This window comes from Hemicordylus capensis, chromosome 6 (genome assembly GCF_027244095.1).
Source record: "Hemicordylus capensis ecotype Gifberg chromosome 6, rHemCap1.1.pri, whole genome shotgun sequence".
Taxonomy (NCBI): Eukaryota; Metazoa; Chordata; class Lepidosauria; order Squamata; family Cordylidae; genus Hemicordylus; species Hemicordylus capensis.
The window spans coordinates 169,871,112-169,886,288 of record NC_069662.1 but is presented as its reverse complement, the minus strand read 5'-3'; the positions used below and the strand labels follow the sequence as shown (position 1 = coordinate 169,886,288).

Here is a 15,177-nt window from a genome sequence, read left to right as displayed (position 1 = left end):
CTAGCTATAAAGAAATGGATGGGTTCAAAGCCGGGTGGAGCTGTAACTGAGCAGATAGGTTCAAAGAACCCCACCCCACCCCCCCAGCTCCTGAGGGCCCCCCAGGTCCACCCCTCCCTATTTTCTTCATTCTCTCCCTCACTCTGAGGGGTGAGCAGTGTTCACTGGACACAGGAAACGCCCCCCACCCCTGCCTCGCCCCCAGCCATGCCCCCGCCTGCCTCTCCCATCACACTAGAACCAGGGGTCATCCCATGAAATGGATTGCCAGGAAATTCAGGACCAGCAAACAGAAGTACTTTTTCACACAATGCATGATCCACTTGTGGAACTCTCTGCCACAGGATGTGGTGACAGCCAACAACCTGGATGGCTTTAAGAAGGGTTTGGACAACTTCATGGAGGAGAGGTCTATCATCAGCTGCTAGTCGGAGGGCTGAAGGCCCCCTCCAGCCTCCAAGGCAGGATGCCTCTGAGTACCAGTTGCAGGGGAGCAAAAGCAGGAGAGGGGGCATGCCCTCTACTCTTGCCTGTGGCTTCCAGCAGCATCTGGTGGGCCACTGTGCAAAACAGAATGCCTCTAGGTAACAGCACCCCACAGACTCCATCAGCACCACACCTGGGTCTGGTTGGGCTCCATCCAGCCCCGCCCACCACACAGCACGCTCTCCACGAATGGCTGTTTTGCAAATGGGGGCCTAGTGGAAGCTCTGCCTTTGGGTTGCTGGGATTGGTTAGATCCAGCATATGGGAGGAGCAGCTGAAATAGATTTTTTAGAAGGTATTTTATATATTTTGGTATAAAACTATTTTATAGCAACTTCTGTTTTATAGTAATAAATAGTTTATGGTTTTTATAAAAATGGATTTATTTTTTAAAAATAAATAAAAAATACAATGTTTTTTAAACCTCCAAGCCATATAATCACATAGATTATGAGCCCTTGGGGGGACTGAAACGTTGGTACTTGGAAAGTAGGTTGCAAGCTGCACTGAGAACAGCAACAGGGTGGATGTAGACTTACCCAATAACAAGACATAAAACAAAACACACGAGATACGGCATTCACCAGTAGCAGCTCATCCTATGGAGTCAGAGGGGGGCCAAACTCAGCGCAGCTGCCTCTGGCTCCCTGGAGCTTCAGTTGCTCCCTCTCCCACCCCGCCCAAGACTGCTGCGCTGCCTGCACAGCTCTACCTGAGGGATGGCCAGCCTGCAGGCAGCACGGCTCTCCTTGCTGCCAGGGCAGGGCGGAATGGGGAAGAGGGGAGCGACCAGAGCCGCCGGGAACAAGAGGCAGCTGCACCTCGTTTGCCCCCCCCCACCCGCTCCTTAGGACGAGCTGCTCCTGGAATTCACTGCCACCAGATGTGGTGTGGGCCGCTACCAAAAGACAACCACGGGGCTCTGTGGGCGCCAGGAGTCGAAATCAGCTTGACGGCACGCTTTACCTTTAAACACATTCACTGGGCTGAATGTGTAGAAGCTATTATTGCAGCTGATGGCAATTTTGCTTCTTTTTCAAAGGTATATGCTGCTTCTCACAAGGCAGTGCCCAATGAAAGACCAGAAAGTTAGATATTAAATCCCCACCACCAACAACGCTCCATCACCCAATAAAAATAAACCTACACATCTTTTAAAGGTGGGGTTGTTGCAGAAATCACAACGGCGAATTCTGCAACCCTTGAAAGAAATCGGCACTCACTTTAGTTCATGGAGCACTAAAATGGAACCCACAGAGCTTTGGACCTACTCAAGGGGAAATTCCGTACCCGCCCCCCGCCGCCGTCCATTCATTCCAACCTCTACTTCGGAAATACAGCTTTGTGCTGCTGAGGAAGGCTGGAAAAACACCAGATAATTTTACAGGTGGGACTTCTCTTCCAGGTGCATTTTCTGATGTGCTCTGAGATGCATCCGTTCCTGGAAGCTTCTCCCACAGAACCAGCACATAAACGGCTTTTCTCCGGTGTGGATTCTCTGATGGACCGTCAGGTGACTCTTGCATCTGAAGGCCTTCGCACACTCCAGGCAGGGGAAGGGCTTCTCTCCCGCATGGACACTCACATGGTATTTTAGGCTTTGTTTGTCTCGGAACATTTTCCCGCACTCCTGGCAAGCAAAGGGTTTCTCCCCTGTGTGGATTCTCTGGTGGCATTTCAACTGCATCTTGTCCCTAAAGCTCTTCCCACACAATGAGCATATAAAAGGTTTCTCTCCCGTGTGGATGTTCTGATGAGCTGCCAGAGTGACCCCGTCCCGAAATGTCTTCCCACAGTGTTGGCACGGAAAGGGCTTCTCGCCCCTGTGGATTTTCCGGTGGTAGCTGAAAGATTTCCTGTCCCGAAACGTCTTCCCACATTCTTCGCAACAGAAGGCGTTCTCTCTCGTGTGGGTTCTCTGATGACTTACAAGGCTGCCTTTTTGCACAAAGCTTCTCCCGCACTCACTGCAAAGGTAAGGTTTCACCCCTGTGTGGGTTCTCTCATGCAGACTATATTGGTCCTTGGTCCGGAAGCTTTTCCCACACACCTGGCAATGAAATGGCTTTTCTCCTGCATGGATTCTCTGATGGTTCCTGAGATAATATTTGCTGCTGAAGCTTTTCCCACATTCCTGGCACACACAGGTGTTCGCCCCGGTGTGGATTCTTTGGTGGGCAATAAGCTTGCTGTTTTGCCGAAAAGATTTCCCACATGCCTCACAGGGAAAGGGTTTTTCTCCTGTGTGGACTCTCTGATGGATCTGGAGATCAAACTTTTTCCTGAATGCTTTCCCACACTCTGCACACACCTGGGTTTTTTTAATCCCCAGGTGGACGCTCCTCTGGTGTCTTTCAAGGTCCTTCTTCCCCTTGAAGCGCTGCTCACAGAGGGGACATGGATACTGGCCCCCTGCTTGGTCCGCTTCCCTGCACAAAGGGGGCTCTTCTGAGACGGAGCCCTCCTTGTGGCCTGTTTCCTGCTCAGGGCTCTGCAGGAGGGGGGTCCCGGCCGATCCCTTTGCTGGGCCTTTCTGGGGCTCCTCAGGGGTGCTTTTGCCATCCGACATGTTCCAGAACGTTCCGTTTGAAGAAAGAAGGTAGAGATCATTTCCTGGGGGAAAGGGGAAATCGCTCAGTAAGAGGATATTCTATTCACATAAGAGTGACAGACTCATTCTCGTCACTCTTCCCACCTTCTCCATGTGATGAGAGACCTTCAGTCTAAAGCGCCCTCTTCCTGAATCACCCTTCAGTTCCCCACCCCAGGGGCAAACCATCGCTCAGTAACCGACCATCTGCTTTTGGACCCCGGTTCTGCCCTTTCCCCACCTGAGGCCCTGCAGAGCTGCTGCTGCTGCTGCCAGCCAGTGTAGACCAGGGGTTCCCAGCCTTGCCAGACTGCAACTTCCACCACCCCAGCTACCAAGGCCAAGCCATTGTGTCTGGGATTGATGGGAGTTGTGTCATCCACGTACATCTGGAGACACCAGGCTGGTGGTCTGGAAACCTCTGGTGCAGAAACCACACAGAGCAAGCTGGACCAAGAGTCTGCTCTGCTCATCTTTGTTCACAGCTCAGTTCTGTCAAGGAGCCATCTCAAAGAGGGGTTGAGGCAGCAAGAAGCAGGATGAGGCCAAGCCCCACAGAAAGGAGGGGGCAGGGCCAAGACTTCCAGTTGCCACATGATGGGGGCCAGAGCAGCCACCAGAAGGCCTGGCAGGAGGAACTTGTGCGCAGTTGGTGCGTAGAAGAACCAGTGCGCAGTTGGTGAAATGGGAATCCTGGTGACCTTCCACACAAGGTGGTTGTTGCAAGGTCCAAATCACAATCAGGGAGGGGTTCACAAACCTGGTTCCCCAGATGCGGTTGGACTACAACTCCCATCATCTCCAGCCACAATGGCCAGAGTGGGAGGGTGGGAGTTAGGGACATAGGAAGCTGCCATGTACTGTGTCAGACCCTTGGTCGATCATATCTAGCTCAGCGTTGTCCACACAGACTGGTAGTGGCTTCTCCCAGGTTGCAGGCAGGACTCTCTGTCAGGCTCAGCCCTATCTTGGAGATGCCACCAGGGAGGGAACTTGGAACCTTCTACTCTTCCCAGAGCGGCCCCATCATTCCCTGAGGGGAATATCTCAGAGTGCTCACACATGTGGTCTCTCTTTTCAAATGCAACCAGGGCGGACCCTGCTTAGCTAAGGAGATAAGTCATGCTTGCAGCCACAAGACCAGCTCTGTCTCCTCTCTGCAAAGTTGTAAACCCACATCATCTGGGGAACCAGGTTTGAGGACCCCTGCAATGAAGGTTGGGTTTTGGTGTTGGTTTTAATGGGAAAGTAGCTCTGTGGAAGCAGCATTCTCCACTGAGGGGTTGGCCTCAGTCAGCAGGACGAGGAAGGGAGCCTCCTCTTCCCCTCCAAGAGCGGCCATCCCAGGCCCAACAGACCGAGCAGGCCTCCTCCGGACATAGCAGAGCAGGAGAGACGCAGCCTCCTCCAGAAGAGCCTCTCTGGCTGAGCCAAAGCGAGCCTCACCTGCCACCAGGTGAGAACAAGGTGGGCACCCCAGGGCAGGTGGTGGAGGGAGGGGTCCAAACCCAGCTCAGAGAGGACAGGCTCTGTGGGGGCTGCACAGCCCTACCCCCACTCCAGCTGAGAGGAACGAGGAACCCTTAAGGCAGCAGCAGCAGGCGCTTTCCAAGTTGGGTCCCCCCACTGCTGTTGTTGGACTACAGCTCCCATCATCCCCAGCCAAAGGACCCAGGTTTGAGAACCGCTGCCTTAAGATTACTTCCAGAGAGTGAATGCGTTGCCCAGTGGAGAGAATCTGGGCAGAGGGGAAATCCATGGGAAAGGGAATTGGGGGTGGGGGACATCACTGTGGTCTGGATGGCCTCTTGAGTACCAGTTGCAGGGGAGCCACAGGAGGAGGGAGGGCATGCCCTCAACTTCTGCCTGTGGCTTCCAGCGGCATCTGGTGGGCCACTGTGCGAAACAGGATGCTGGACTTGATGGGCCTCCTTGGGCCTGATCCAGCAGGGCTGTGCTTATGTTCTTATGGATCTACTACAGGTCACTATACCAAGGAGGATGGAAGGCTTTCCTAAAACAACTCCCCGATGTTTCAAGGAAGCAAAAATTAGGAGTCGACCATGAAGGATTTCAGCCACCATGATACCTGTTGGGCAATAAACTGCATTAAGCATCAATCTCCAACAGATTCCCTCCTTCAGGAAAGGGAGGAAGGATCGAAGGGGTCCGCTGTCCTTGACTCAAGCCTAAGGAATAGTGGGGAGCTGGTCAATGAGACAAAAGTTGTGCGAACTTGATGAGAAAGTTTTGTGTTGTTTTAAGATATAAACTGCCTAGAGTTGCAAGTTGAGGCGGTATAGAAATGCATAAAATGAAATAAAGCAACCCCGCAATGCTGCAATTCTTGGTCTTCTAAAGGACTAGATAAGAAGCTGCTGAGTCAAGCCCTCGGTCCATCTAGCTCAGTATTCTCTACTCTGACTGGCAGCTGCTCTGCAGGGTTTCAGGCAGCCCTACTTGGAGATGCTGCCAGAGACTGAACCGGAGACCTTTGGTGCTTCCACTGAGCGATGCCCCTGTCTCCAGCTAACGGTGAGCGCCGTCAAATATGGACCTTGGATTTCCGGAAAGCTGATTTTCGTAGCCTTGGAGAAGCAGGAAGTGGGATTGCCTGGCTAGATAGGCTCCTGGGGAAGGAAGCCCAAGACTGATACCTTCTGGAGAAGGTATTACTAAGCTACTAACTGTGTGGCCACTCATTGATAATTTGATCCAGAAACTTCAGCTGTGAAAGGGGAAATGGATGACCTACCCAAGGAGATCAGCATCCGGTAATTCTCCGCCATCACCTCCCAGTGCAGCTGCCTCTGCCAGTCCTGCAGCATCTCCCACTCCGTGGGGCAGAAGGCCACCGCCACGTCCCGGAAGGTCACCATCTCCTGCAAAGACACGGAGGGGAGGGGAGCTCAGTGCTGCCTCCTGCAGCCACCCCAAGTCAATGGCAGCCCCGGGTCCGGTGCCTGGAGAGCCTGGCCCAGAAGCCGTGCCGTTGCTCAGGTCGCTTGGGCTTTTCCGTGCAGCGGCACCAGGAAATGCAAAGGGACAGGATTCCCCCCCCAAAAAAATCTGTACAAGCCAAGTTGCAAGAATAAATGTGTGGAGATCTGTCCAGCTACATAGCAGGGGTCCAGCCAGCAGCACCAGCCCTTATGGAACAAGAAGAGAGGAAGCTGCTTCCTACCCATATGTATGCATACCGTAGCAGCGACCTGTCATGGCAGCTTAGCGGTCAGAAGGCATCCTGAGCAAAATATTGGTATCTGGTGTTGGAGACCCTGGATGGGGACTTCTGGCCATGTGCCAAGCCCCACCCTGGGGCCCAGCAGCCCTGACGCCAGCCTCGTCAACCTCTTAGACCATCACTGCTGGCTACTGGCCACTGAGGCTGGGAATGACGGGAGTTGTAGTCCAAAACTGCTAGCATGGTTATTGGGCAGAGACCATTGGGGGCGGGGGGGAGAGACCCCTGAAGTGGAGCAGCGGGGAAATGCTGGACTAACAAGCAGAGGGTTGCCGGTTTGAATCCTCACTGGTATGTTTCCCAGACAATGGGAAGCACCTATATTGGGCAGTAGTGATCTAGGAAGATGCTGAAAGGCATAATCTCACACTGTGTGGGAGGAGGCCATGGTCAACCCCTCCTGTATTCTACCCAAGACAACCACAGGGCTCTGTGGTCACTAGGAGTTGGAATCAACTTGATGGCTCACTTTAACTTACCTTACAGGTGGGGGGGGGGATTACACAAGGTGGATTTTTCTTCAAAAAGAATAAAGGTATACTAAGTTCACGGGCATCCTTCCTTCTCTTAGCAGACTCAAGAACATAGGAACATAGGAAGCTGCCATATACTGAGTCAGAGCATTGGTTTATCTAGTTCAGTATTGTCTTCACAGACTGGCAGAGGCTTCTCCAAGGTTGCAGGCAGGAATCTCTCTCAGCCTTGTCTTGGAGATGCTGGCAGGGAGGGAACTTGCAACCTTTTGCTCCAATCCCGTCTGACAGTGCTCACACATCAAGTCTCCCATTCAAATGCTACCAGGGCAGACTCTGCTTAGCTATGGAGACAAGTCCTGCTTGCTACCACCAGACCAGCTCTCCTCTCTGGAGAGGTCAAGTGCCTCTCAGTTGGGAAGCAAGCCTGGGCTGCAACCGAGGAGGGGAGAGGCAGGCTGGGAGAGCATTTATTTTAAAGCCTCTTGTGCAGCGGACAAAGATGTTTAAGAGCCAAACAAAGGAGAAAGCGATCCCTTGCCCTTCCCCACTCTCCAGACCTGTCCCCCACAGCACTGTTCAGCAATAAAATGCTCAGGCATGGGGCTGGTAGCCAGCCCCCCACAAAGCACAGCAGGCCCCAAGGAAGGAGGAAAGGGGGAAATGGGCCCTTTTCCTCTTCCCCCTCCGAAGCAGCAGCTTCCTGCCTGGCCCTCCATGAAGCTGGTTCAAGCTCCCCACAGGAACACTCCCCTTGGGGGGCTGGGGGGGCTACATTCTGTTGCAGGTCTCTCTCCTTCTGGAACTGCAAAGTGAGTGAACCAAAGAGTTGCATTGCTCTTGCACAAGCACAGGAGCCAAAGATGGGGAAAGGCGGTTGGGGCAAGCACTCCTGGCTCCTCCCTCTCAGTGATGGCATGCACGCTCCCCCAGTCCTGCAAGCATGAGGCCTTTTACCTTCAAGTTGTAGTGGGTTCCTTAAGGCTTCTCTGGAGTGGAGGCTGAAGAAGGTGTTTTCGCCAGGAACCTCCGTGTTGGCTGGTTCCTTCCAATGTCCCAGGAGGTGAATGGGGGGAAAGAGAGAAACGCAGAAGAGAGAATTCCACACCCACACCTCCCAGATACCTTTCTGTTGACTCTACCTCCAAACTCCTGGGAAATTCATCCCCTCCAGGGATTTCTGGCTGGAGTCTCCATTGCTCACATGACCCCAATCAGGGAACACTTTGGAAAGACAATGGCCAAGACATTTGCATCCAAGAAGTTTTCCTCTCTCTGCTCTTGGCAGAGACCAGGTCAACTGAATCTGAGTCATCTAATTCCAAATTTGTAATCTAGTGCTGGGAAAACTAGCTCAGAACATAGACAGAGTGCAAGCCAAAAAGTAACAGAAAACAAGAAGAAAAATCCCAGGGCTGGAAAGACATTTTACCAGGGGTATTGTGTTCTTTTGTTAGCATCTATCTAGCTATCTATCATATCTTTATACCGCCTGATATGTACATCTATAGGCGGTGCACAAAATTTTAAATATTAAAAAAACAGCACAGATTAAAATACATGAAACTCAATAAAAACAAGAGTATAAAACACATTATTAAAATTATTAAAATTAATCTATACATTTATTTCTCCTAGGTGTACCCGTCGCTAATCCCATGCGTGGCAGCTCTCAGGAGAGCAGCTGCCTGAGGGATAGCGATGGGGACGGGAGGCAGCACAGCTGGTCGGCTGGAAGGCAATGGTGGGCCGGCAAGCAGCCTGACCGCCAGGAGGAGGAGGCAGCGGGCCGTTGGCAGGCTGACCTGGCCCGGACGCTGGGAGGAGGAGGAGGAGGAGACAACGGCGGGCCAGGCCAGCCACCGGGAGGAGGCGGCCGCTACTGGGAGCGGGCAGGAGGAGGTGGCGGGCTGGCTTTCCGGCCGGCCTGCACTGGTCTATGCCTGGCCCAGCGAGTTCTAATTAAAAGCTTGTGAGAACAGGAGAGTCTTGAGGGTCTTCCTGAAAACAAACACAGAGATGCTCTTATTTCAGCAGGGAGCATATTCCAAAGCCCTGGGGCAGCCACAGAGAAAGCCCGGTCATGGGTCGCCACCAAACAGCCAGTGGCATCAGAACCAGACCTCTCCAGAAGATCATAACAAGCAGCAGGCACTCTCGTAACTAGCCTGGACCCAAGCCGTTTACTGGTGTTTCAAGGCAGGCTCAAGGACAGCACACAGTGTGAAGAGAAGAGAGTAACCCAAAGGTACCTAGATGGGTTGCTGAATGCATAACTCAAAGGCCTTCCATTGATACTCCTCCCGACTGGGTCCAAGCACCCCAGTTCTCTTCCTGCAAGGAAAATCACGGGTGCTATCCCTGCCTTCTCCTGCTTCAGACAGGAAAGCACCACCTTGGAGCCCAGTGGGTGGACCTCCCAAATCCAGGAACCCTTGAAGGCTGGGCTCCCTGGGTGTGGTGGATTCCTGTAAGGGAAACTGTACGGGAGTCTGTCTCCATCCACCTCTTGCTCTCTGTGGGCCTCAGAGAGACTCAGACAAAGCAGGTCTGGCTGGCTGGCTGGCTTTCATTTCAGAATGAAACATCTCACCAAGAATAAAGAACAGAGGTGAACAGGAAAGAGGGCAGGACAATCTTTGAATCTAGACTAATAAAGATACAGTACAAGAGGCCAGAAAGCCATCAAGTCCCCACCCCACCCCCTGAAGCAAGACCAAGACCTTCAGATAGTGGATAAATGCAGGTGGAAATCCCACAGGAAACAAGCCATCAAGACACCTTCCCAGATTACACAAGTGAGTCAGCCGAGGAATGTATGACTCCCTCAGGAGTTGGATGCTGCACCCGTCTCAAAGACATTGACTGTTCATCCTAGACCAGGAAAAATACGTTTGAGCTATAAAGCAGCAGCCACAGAAATTATCTGTTGAAGTATCAAACCAACCAGTGATGTAGTCGCAAATTCAGAAGTGCAGGTGCTCACCATGACAGCCCCCATAGCCACACCCACCCTGAAAGACATACCCCATGGCCATCCTAATGGCCACACCCTCACTTAGGTAGATGCCAACGCCAGGTAAGAGACTCAGTGTATATATGCCAATGCCAGAAGCCTCCAAGCCAAGATGGGAGAGCTGGAGTGCTTGGTTGCTAATGAAAACATAGATATAGTGGGCATAACAGAAACCTGGTGGAATGGTGCAAACCTGTGGGACACTGTTATTCCTGTAGAGTTACAGATTCTACAGAAAGGACAGAGAGGGGCAGACTGGGGGTGGGGTAGCACTGTATATAGCACTGTATGTATCACAGTAAGTGATATAGGAGAGGAGAACTGGCCTTGTGGCAGCAAGCAGGACTTGTCCCCTTAGCTAAGCAGGGTCTGTCTTGGTTGCATATGAATGGGAGACTAGAAGTGTGAGGACTGTTAAGATATTCCCCTCAGGGGATGGAGTCTTTCTGGGAAGAGCAGAAGGTTTCAAGTTCCCTCCCTGGCAACTTCTCCAAGAGAGGGCTGAGAGAGATTCCTGCCTGCAACCTTGTAGGAGCCACTGCCAGTCTCTGTAGACAATACTGAGCTAGATATATCAAGGGTCTGACTCAGTATATGGCAGCTTCCAATGTTCCTAATTAAAGAAGGAATAGAATCCAACAAGCTAGAAAACCTAGGAGGACCAGAGTCCTCTACAGAATCATTATGGGTGACAATACGAAGACTGAAAGGAAATATGTTACTAGGGACATGCTATCACCCTCTGGATCAAAACATTGAGACTGACCTGGAGATGGAGAAGGAAATCAGAGAGGCATCAAATAATGGCTGTAATAATGGGTGACTTCAATTACCCACACATAGGAAAAATGGAAAGATTGTGCCGTCGAGTCAGTGTTGATTCCTGGTGACCACAGAGCCATGTGGTTGTCTTTGGCAGAATCCAAGATGGGTTTCCCATGGCCTCCTCTTGCGCAGCATGAGATGATGCCTTTCAGCACCTTCCTATATTGCTGCTGCCCGATATAGGAGTTTCCCATAATCTGGGAAACACACCAGCAGGGATACAAAAACCAACAGCCTCCTGCTCTCTAGGCAGGTTGCTTTCCCGCTGTGCCATTAGGTGGCTTTTAAAGTTGTGCCATGAGTTGGTGTCAACTCCTGTACACCAGAGAGCCATGTGGCTTCCTTTGGTAGAATACAAGAGGGGTTGACCATTGCCATCTCCCACACAGTATGAGATGATGCCTTTCAGCATCTTCCTATATTGCCCCATATAGACTGGGAAAAATACTTCCCATAGTCTGGGAAACATACCCATGGAGATTCAATCCAGCAACCACTTGCTCACTAGGCAATTTACTTCCCCACTACACCATTGGGTGACTCACTTACCCACACACATACCGGGCAAATTAATGTGGGTATTGACTTTATGGGTAGTGACAGAAAGACTAAATTTCTAGACATGCTAAATGACTGTGCCTTAGAACAGTTGGTTGCAGAACCAACCAGAGAAAAGGCGAGCTTGGACTTAATCCTGAGTGGTGCCCAGGACCTGGTGCGAGATGCAAGAGTTGTAGAACCATTGAGGAACAGTGACCACAGTGTGATCCAATTCAGCTTAAATGTGAGTGGAGAATTGTCAAGGAAGTCCAACACAGATGTGTTGCTCTTTAGAAGAGGAAACTTCTAAAAAAAATGAGGGGAATGATAAAAAGGAAGCTGAAAGGGAAGGTCTGGAGGGTCAAATCATTCATGCCCACTGAAACGCTCTGGTTCCTTCCAAATGGCCCTAGGAATGCCTGCCCCTGCCTGTCTGTGCAGCACTTACACAACTGGAACCAGCAGGAGAGGAAAAAAGAATCCATTCAATGCTGCAATGGCAATCTTAATGCAACATGTTTGGGGGCTGAGAAGAAACAAACTCTTGGCACTGTGATGTCTTCGCTCCTGTGGAGTCAGGTGATTCCCTTTGGCTTTTGTAGCTTTTCAGATATTAAAACATTTATTAGGGACATTTTGGTCTCTTTATGATCAGCAGTACATTCCTGAAAATAAAGGAAGACAGAAGCAAACATTTCTAAAGCAAACATTTCACATTTCCATGACTGAACCTTTGTAAGGTTCACCAAGCATTCTGCGGCTGCACTTCAGTCCGATTCAGACATTATGCTGCACAAATGTACAGATAGCTGTACACTCGCACATTTGTTTGTGTGAATGACTGTACCTGCGTTCATGATAAAAGTGAACCTGGCTACGGGCCGCTCAAATGCAGGGTACAGATAGGAAGTGTACTTCTGTGCCTGCGTTCAACATAACATGTGAATAACTGTACCTGTGTACACTATACACTTGTTGTACAAGTGTTGCACATAACGTGTGAAAAGGCTTTTCATAGTTTCAGGACTTCAATAGTACAAACTGACACAAGTGCTGGTTATCACCTCTAATGCCCTGAATGGCGCCTGGGTTACCTGAGACTGAGAGCACCTTTCTCTGCAAGATCCCCGCTGCTCATTAAGATCATCAGGAGAGGTCCATCTTCAGGGTGCCACCAGTTTGTTTTTGGATAAGGTGACTTGGGATCAGGCCTTCTCAGTAGCCTCTCTAGGTTGTCGAATACGCTCCCTGTGGGAACGAGAGGGATATCATCCCTGGAAGCATTCAAGAGAACCATAAAGACCCACCTCTTCAGCTTTGCTTTTTAAACCGCATTTAAGTGATTTTAAGGGTTTTTAAATGAGTTTTATGGTAATATTTTAAATGGTTTTATTTTTCTACTGTTAATAAATAAATAAATAAACTGCCCTGAGCCATTTTGTGCTGGACAGTATATAATGAAGCAAACAAACAAAACAAGTCATTCTCAGTAGCTTCTCTCTCCCTCATAACTCCATTGCTGACACTCAAGCAGTCCCTGGAATTGAACCTTTTGTATACAACTGTGCACCCCGCTCCAAGGATTCCCAACCCTTGGTCCACAGATATTGTTGGACTACAGCTCCCATCATCCCCAGCCACAATGCCCCAAAGCTGAATGCCATTGCGGCTGGGGAGAACCTGGGTTCCTCTTGTCACACTGTGTGCTGTCCTTCAGCCTGCCTTGACACACCAATAAATGCTAACAAAAGACAACCTGTGTGGTATTCCAGCACTCATGTCACTAGGAATTTTTTCTTCTTGTTTTCTGTAACATTTTGGTTTGCACTCTGTCTGTGCTCTGGAGCTAGTTTCCCCCAGCAGTAGACTTCGGATGCAGCCCAGGGGCTCCCAAGTTTAGGAACCCCTGGGCTGCACTGGAAGTCCAGCCAGTTTCTCCATCGGCAAGTTGCCAGGCTGGGTAGGGTAATAGCCAAAGAGCGGAGCCTCACACCCCTCTCCACCTTTTGTTGGTCCTCCAGCGTTCTTTGGGGTTCGCATACATTCTTGTCTAGTGATCAAGGCGGCCCCAAACCTGCCGGGCCTTCCAAGCACACACATTCAGTTTCCAAGCTTTGAGAAAACGGACAGATTCGTGTTTCGTGACTATTTCATGCTTTGGATAGGAGGGTATATTGACTTCTTGGAAGGGGGTTGCACTGCAGGAAGGAAAGGGAGCCTCTCACAGCAGAAGGCCTGCAGAGGTCCCTTGGGCCGACGCTCCTCTTCACCTACCTGCACGGCCCCACGGCTTCTTCCCGGGCTCTGGGCACAGGCATGGCCACGCTCTGGTTCAACAGGAAGTGGAACTGGGTCACTCCCTGTTGGGCGCACGCATGGCCCTTCTCCTTGACAGATCTTGGGAAGAGACCGCAGCGGTCAGCAGAGGGACTTGGGCCCAGCCAGCCATGTGTGGATGTGACTGGGCCTCCCAGTTAAAGGGACTTGAGCCGGTTCACTGGAGGACTTTCCAAGGATGCTGGCCCCAATCCGCCCCATGCTGAGGCCAACCTGACAACTGGGGACCAAACACACACAAACACATGCATTTTGTGTGGAGTTCGATATATTGCACCTTTCAGCATGATGTTTCCTATGCAAGTCTGGTTAGTGCCTCGGCATGCTTCTGGGGCGGCGACTTTAACGTTTGCATGCACTTTTTCCTCTCTTTCCTGACCTCTCCTGGGGCTTTGAGTTAGACTCATAGAATTTAACACTGTTTTAAATTTTAAATTGTTTTAATGTTTAATTTTTTTAAAATTCTGTTGTTTTATTGTAAACCACCCAGAGATATGTGTTTTGGGCAGTGTATAAATATGTTAAATAAACAAACAAATAATACAATAAAATAAAAATAAACACAACCTTCCTTATGAGGCAAGACTGCAACAGCTGGGGCTATTTAGTTTAGAAAAAAGACAACTGCAGGGAGACATGATAGAGGTCTATAAAATCATGCATGGGGTGGAGAAAGTGGAGAGAAATTCTTCTCCCTCTCCCATCACACTAGAACCAGGAGACATCCCATGAAATTGATTGCCAGGAAATCTAGGACCAACAAAAGGAAGTCATCTTTTCTCCCAAGCTTTCCCAGCTTCCTAAAAAAAGGGGGGGGGTTAATCTCTGGTTTATTTTTAAATTGTTAAATTGTTTTTAAGTTTTTTTTGTATATTTTTAAACTGGTTTGATGCTATTGTTAACCGCCCAGAGACAAAAGTTTGGGGCAGTGTACAGATTTGATAAATAAATGATAGATAAATAAATAAGTACTTTTTCACACAACGCATAATCCACTTGTGGAATTCTCTGCCACAAGATGTGGTGACAGCCAACAACCTGGATGGCTTTCAGAGGGGTTTGGATAACTTCATGGAGGAGAGGTCTATCAAGGGCTACTAGTCAGAGGCCTATAGGCCACCTCCAGCCTCAAAGGCAGGATGCCTCTGAGTACCAGTTGCAGGGGAGTAACAGCAGGAGGGAGAGGGCACGCCCTCAACTCCTGCCTGTGGCTTCCAGCGGCATCTGGTGGGCCACTGTGTGAAACAGGATGCTGGACCAGATGGGTTTCCTTGGTGGGGGTCGCTGTTCCAGCAGGGCTGTTCTTGTTATGATGTGCCTGGTTTCCTTATTGTCATGCAAAGTAGTCTCAAAGAGCTTCCATTCCCCCATGCCTGGTCAGTGTCCCCCACCCCGCCACCCACCCCCGAGTTCTGAGAGGTGGGCCTGGAAAGAGATGAGCCCAGCACCCGCTGGAGTAGGCGCCCCAAGCCAGCCTCCCTTCTCCCACCAAGTGATGCTCGGGAAGTCAGGCAATGTTGATGCTTCTGGCCATCATGTCACCTTGGAGAAGCTGCTGCCAGTCTGTGTTGACCATACTGTGCTAGATGGACCAAGGGTCTGACTCAGTAGAAGGCATGTAGCTATGTTGCTTTGTACCTGGGAGTTAAGGCTATTTTATGCCATT

The 15,177-nt window shown here is 50.5% G+C and overlaps 1 protein-coding gene across 2 annotated transcripts; it reads right to left on the bottom strand.

Annotated features, from left to right (window-relative positions):
• Positions 1 to 863: 863 nt before the first annotated feature.
• On the bottom strand, positions 864 to 7,829 carry LOC128329858 (zinc finger protein OZF-like). Of its 2 annotated transcripts, none has more exons than XM_053261676.1 (3): positions 7,751 to 7,829; positions 5,832 to 5,958; positions 864 to 3,099 (listed from the first exon to the last, which is right to left on the bottom strand). In XM_053261676.1, the coding sequence occupies exons 2-3, from the start codon at positions 5,953 to 5,955 to the stop codon at positions 1,868 to 1,870; spliced, it is 1,356 nt and encodes a 451-aa protein (XP_053117651.1). In that variant the 5' UTR covers positions 5,956 to 5,958; positions 7,751 to 7,829; the 3' UTR covers positions 864 to 1,867. The 2 variants fall into 2 exon arrangements, with proteins under 2 accessions (XP_053117651.1, XP_053117650.1); XM_053261675.1 differs by lacking the exon at positions 7,751 to 7,829 and adding an exon at positions 6,800 to 6,879.
• Positions 7,830 to 15,177: the final 7,348 nt, after the last annotated feature.

What these genes read in the sequence shown, in the direction of transcription:
- LOC128329858 (XM_053261676.1), bottom strand. Translation starts at nt 5,955, where the DNA reads ATGGTGACCTTCCGGGACGTGGCGGTGGCCTTCTGCCCCACGGAGTGG. An exon ending in CCGGATGCTGATCTCCTTGG is followed by an intron (nt 3,100 to 5,831) that starts GTAGGTCATCCA and finishes CCTTTCCCCCAG; the next exon opens with GAAATGATCTCTACCTTCTT.